Raw genomic sequence first — 4681 nt, forward strand, 5'->3', positions numbered from 1 at the left:
ACCCGGAGCTCGCCTGGGGTACCCATGGCAACACGGGGCCCGACAACAAACTTCAAAGAACTGTCTGGAGGGGAAATTCAAAACCCCGCTTGTGTGAACACATCAATCAGAACTGGGCAAATGCCCCTGCGTGGGGCAACGCCCCCGGGGGGACTTGGGGCAAGTGCAGTCCCCAACCCCTCCTCTGCAGACAAAGAGCGGAGCGAGGAGCCGCCCGCAGCCCGCGGGGGTGCGCGGTGACACCGCCGGGGAGGAGCCAGGCGGGGGCTGCCCTCGGGGGCGGGGGGGCAGACGGGGAACTTATAAGAGCCGCGTCCCGCCAGAAGAGTCCAGGCGTGCGTTTGGTGGAGCTACGAGTGACGGTGCTCGGAGAGGCGCGGCGGCGACAACAATAACAACAACTCCAAAGCCCGGGACCGTTAGATGGCTCAGAGCATGGACAACAGCCTCGACAGCCTGGATGTAAGTGTCAGGAGTGGAACGGAGACGGACGGAGGGGACGCGGCTGTCCCTGTAGCTGCTCGACGTGGGGACAAGCCCACCTCCCCAGCTCCGCACCGCGCTGGCCCATGTGCCCGCTCTGGGCAAACAAAGGTGCCCTCGGCGGAGACGGAGGGCAGGGAGAGGGGCCGGGGCAATGCAGAGGGCAAAGGGCCGGGCTCCCGGCCACCCCCTGTATTTCTGCCCGCCTGACTGCGAGGGTCCGTGGGGCGCAAAGGGGCAGGGTTCGGCCCTGACCTCTTGTCGCTGCTCCGTCGCCTTTGGGACCTTGAGACAGCTGTAGCCACTGCCGGACCCCCGCTTCTATCCTAGGGCTTTTCTGCTTGGCCGTCAGTTGCAGTGACATGTGGCAGCTTTGTGGGCTGAAAAACGCCCGTATAGAGCAGTTAGAGGAGAGGGAATGAGGAGAGGGGGAAACAAGCGAGGAAGTTTGGAGTGATCCGACTCCTATGAATAGCATCCCGGTGCCCGTCCGGCCGCCGATGTACCGGAGCGGTGGCAGCGCCCGACCGTCCACTCCGGCCGAACCCCGGCGGCGGCCCCATCATCCCGAAGCCTCCCGGGTTTTGAGAGTAGTTAGGGCTTAAACCGAGACCTCTGCAAGTTCCAACTTTTATCTTCAGTTACTGCCCGCGTGGAGCTGGTGCATCCCTATGCGGGACCCCCGGGATTGGTGGTACGGAGGGCATAAAATCCTAACACTCAGAACCTGAGGAATCCGTACATAGCCAGGTGGCACTCGCCCGCCTGAACCGCTCTTGAACGTAGTCAAAACCGTTGGTGGTTTCCTGATGTGCTTTCTCGCCCTCATCACAATTTCGCTTCCTTTTTCTCTCTGCTGTACTTGGTCGAGCAGTCTGGCTCCAGCCCAGTCCGCTTCACCCCCTGCCCCGCCACCGCAGAGGGCAGGGAACAAAGGGAGGGGAACGTGGCTGGTCGTGATGACCCTCCATGGGGTTTGAGTTCCCCTGCAGAAGGTCACCTCTTTCTCTATGGGCTTCGGGGTATTTTTTCTTTTCTCTGTGTGTGGAGCTGTCAGTTCCTTCTCAGCAGGGAATTCTTGCTATTATTCATCCTTTATTACATCAGCCAAGGGTACCTTCTCTATTTCTCCTTGACCCTATCCCCATAATGAGAAGGAACTTAAAAGCAGCAGAGTTACTGTCCAAGGGGTTTTTTTTGTTTGTTTTTTTAATAGCTATGTTTTAAGAGTTAAATGTCATGGGTAATCCTCTGTGCAGAATAACCTCATCCATTTGTGGATGACAACTAAAGTGTCTGGAACCAACAATGTTTCTGGAAGCAGACGTCCTCTTTCTTCCCATGTCCTTAGTTACAAGATCTTAAGAGAAAGGCAAAGGAAGTTTATTAATTTCTTAATTGTTGTATATACAATTTTTTAATAGGATGTTTCGGGTTTTCCAAAAGTTTGCATATTCATGATGATGGAGACTGTTCAGGCAACTCTAAACATACTGTCATGTAAAGTGAGCTTTTGCAGAGGAGATAACATCTAATATTTTCTTTATTTTTTAGCTGTCCTCCGGGTTAATAATTGAATTTTCTGATAATGGCTCGGATGAGATTGGTTCAGGTGACTATGGAGACTACGGAGAGCCATGCTTCCAGCATGAGAATGCTGATTTCAACCGGATCTTCTTGCCAACAATCTTCTCCATCATCTTCCTAACAGGAATCATTGGCAATGGATTGGTTATTATTGTTATGGGCTACCAGAAGAAACAAAGAAGCATGACTGATAAATACAGGCTGCACCTTTCTGTGGCTGACCTGCTTTTCGTCATCACCTTGCCATTCTGGTCCGTGGATGCAGCCATCAGCTGGTACTTCGGGAATGTTCTGTGTAAGGCAGTTCATGTCATTTACACAGTCAACCTCTACAGCAGTGTCTTGATTTTGGCCTTTATAAGTTTAGACCGTTACCTGGCAATAGTCCATGCTACCAACAGCCAGCGACCACGCAAGCTGTTGGCTGAGAAGGTGGTGTATGTAGGGGTATGGCTACCAGCTGTGCTTTTGACAGTGCCCGACATAATTTTTGCCAGCACTAGTGAAGTAGAAGGAAAGTATCTGTGTGACCGCATGTACCCTCACGAAAACTGGCTGATTTCTTTCAGATTTCAGCACATCTTGGTCGGACTTGTCTTACCTGGCCTAATAATCCTGACATGCTACTGTATTATAATATCGAAGCTGTCGCATTCCAAAGGCCACCAGAAGCGTAAAGCCCTGAAGACAACAGTTATCCTTATCCTGGCCTTCTTTGCCTGCTGGCTGCCATATTACATCGGGATCAGCATAGATACATTCATCTTGCTCGGAGTCATCAGGCATCGTTGCAGCTTGGACACAATAGTGCATAAGTGGATCTCCATTACTGAAGCCCTGGCATTCTTCCACTGTTGCCTGAATCCAATCCTTTATGCCTTCCTGGGGGCCAAATTCAAAACATCAGCACAAAACGCCTTGACATCAGTTAGCAGAGGATCAAGCCTCAAGATTCTTTCAAAAAGCAAACGTGGGGGACATTCTTCTGTTTCTACAGAGTCCGAGTCTTCAAGTTTCCACTCCAGCTAACACTGCTCCATGCCATCATTTTATAAAGAGACACTTTAAAGTTGCTCAAGATTTCAGAAAAACAAGACTGACCATAATGTACAGATTTATTTACAGCTGGAATTTTATATTGTTTCTTAGTCTCTGTGGAGTTTAATTGACTTATTTATAAAAAAAACTTTTGTATTGATGACAAGCTGTCTAGGCAGGTCCTGTGGACAAGTGGTTAGTTCACAAAAAGTTATAGTGTTTGTATGTATAGGTATATGAACTAAACACTTTTGGATTGTAGCAAGTGCGTGTTAAAAGTTTAGGAAATATTTCTCTGTTGTTTATATGTTAGTGTCAGTGTTGCTGTTAAATTCTTAAAATCTTTGGCTGGAGATTTTTACTGTACTACAAGATGTTTGGTTTACAATAGCTTAACTCTGCTGTAGAAATGGCACTTATAACCAAAGCCTCTTCTGTTACATGCTAAGGTTTTTATCCCCATTCTCATTGATGGTTTGCAAAATTTTCTGTTCAAGGTAAATAAAAGTATATGACTAAGTTATTTTGAGTGGTATTTTTATTTCCCAATGCTTTTATTTACTATTCTGAATGCAGAATATTTAAGAAATGCACGGCTGGTGTATGAAAAGCAAGAAAAAAGCTTCCATGCATATTGATTATTTTACATGCGAGTTTTAAGTCATTTGAATTTTTCATTAGAGTGCATTTTACTCCAGTTAGCATCTTAAGAATTAGTTGAACTGTTGCTTTAAACAAACTTTTGAGGGCTTTTGCTATTTGACAGTGCATTTGGACAAGGAATAGTTATTGGTGTACTTCACCTCCTGGAAGATAACCATTTTTTCTCTATGGAGCTTTCCCTGTCTTGATTTTCCCTTTCCCTATCCAGCCAGATTGTCTGTATGGAACAGAAAAATATAATTTATTACACAATTTCTTAACATTCTTTTTGAAAATACAGAATGTGTACCAGTTGTTTGGTAGGAACCATCCAGATCAGAATTTCCAATAATGGATGCTGAAATCTTATTTATCTAAGTCATACCTTCATGTCACTAGAGTGTATTCAAAAGTAATGAATACGGAGCAGAGCAACTCAGAATATCTGTATGTTCCTGTATTAAAAAACCCCAAATACAACTGTTACTGATCTATAAATAATTACCAGTTTGGAAGTCAAGAAAGCAAAAATTAAAAAATACCTGTTAGTGATTTTGTGGAACATGTACCACTAAGCTAAGCTACACATTAAATTGCATGTTTTATTTTAGTTGTTTTCATAAATAGACCTTTCTGTTTTCAACTGTGCTCCTCACCATTCACCAGGCTGCAACCTTGGCTGCATCCTGCACACTTTTTCCCTTGCAAAGACAGTGAGAGTCACCTGAGTCTTAAGATGAGCAGATGCTGTTTGCTGAGCCAGCACAAAACTACCCTGTCAGAAAAAACAATTTCCAGCCACGTCGTGAACTGAATGAGCTCAATGAGGAATCCAATAAGCACGACTAAAGTGCAAGACCCTTTAACCTGGAGACAAGCAGAGGGAGGGGAAAGATAAAAGCAGAAGGAAGCAAGTGACTCTTTTAAGTAA

General features: G+C 46.3%; 1 protein-coding gene across 1 annotated transcript; it reads left to right on the forward strand.

The window, feature by feature from the left end:
- The first annotated feature begins 332 nt into the window (after positions 1–332).
- CXCR4 (C-X-C motif chemokine receptor 4) lies at positions 333–3625 on the forward strand. Its single transcript, XM_008494351.2, has 2 exons — positions 333–462; positions 2038–3625. Exons 1-2 carry the CDS (start codon positions 424–426, stop codon positions 3097–3099), a joined length of 1101 nt encoding a protein of 366 aa, XP_008492573.2. The 5' UTR covers positions 333–423; the 3' UTR covers positions 3100–3625.
- Positions 3626–4681: the final 1056 nt, after the last annotated feature.

Source organism: Calypte anna, chromosome 7 (assembly GCF_003957555.1).
Source record: "Calypte anna isolate BGI_N300 chromosome 7, bCalAnn1_v1.p, whole genome shotgun sequence".
Lineage (NCBI taxonomy): Eukaryota > Metazoa > Chordata > Aves > Apodiformes > Trochilidae > Calypte > Calypte anna.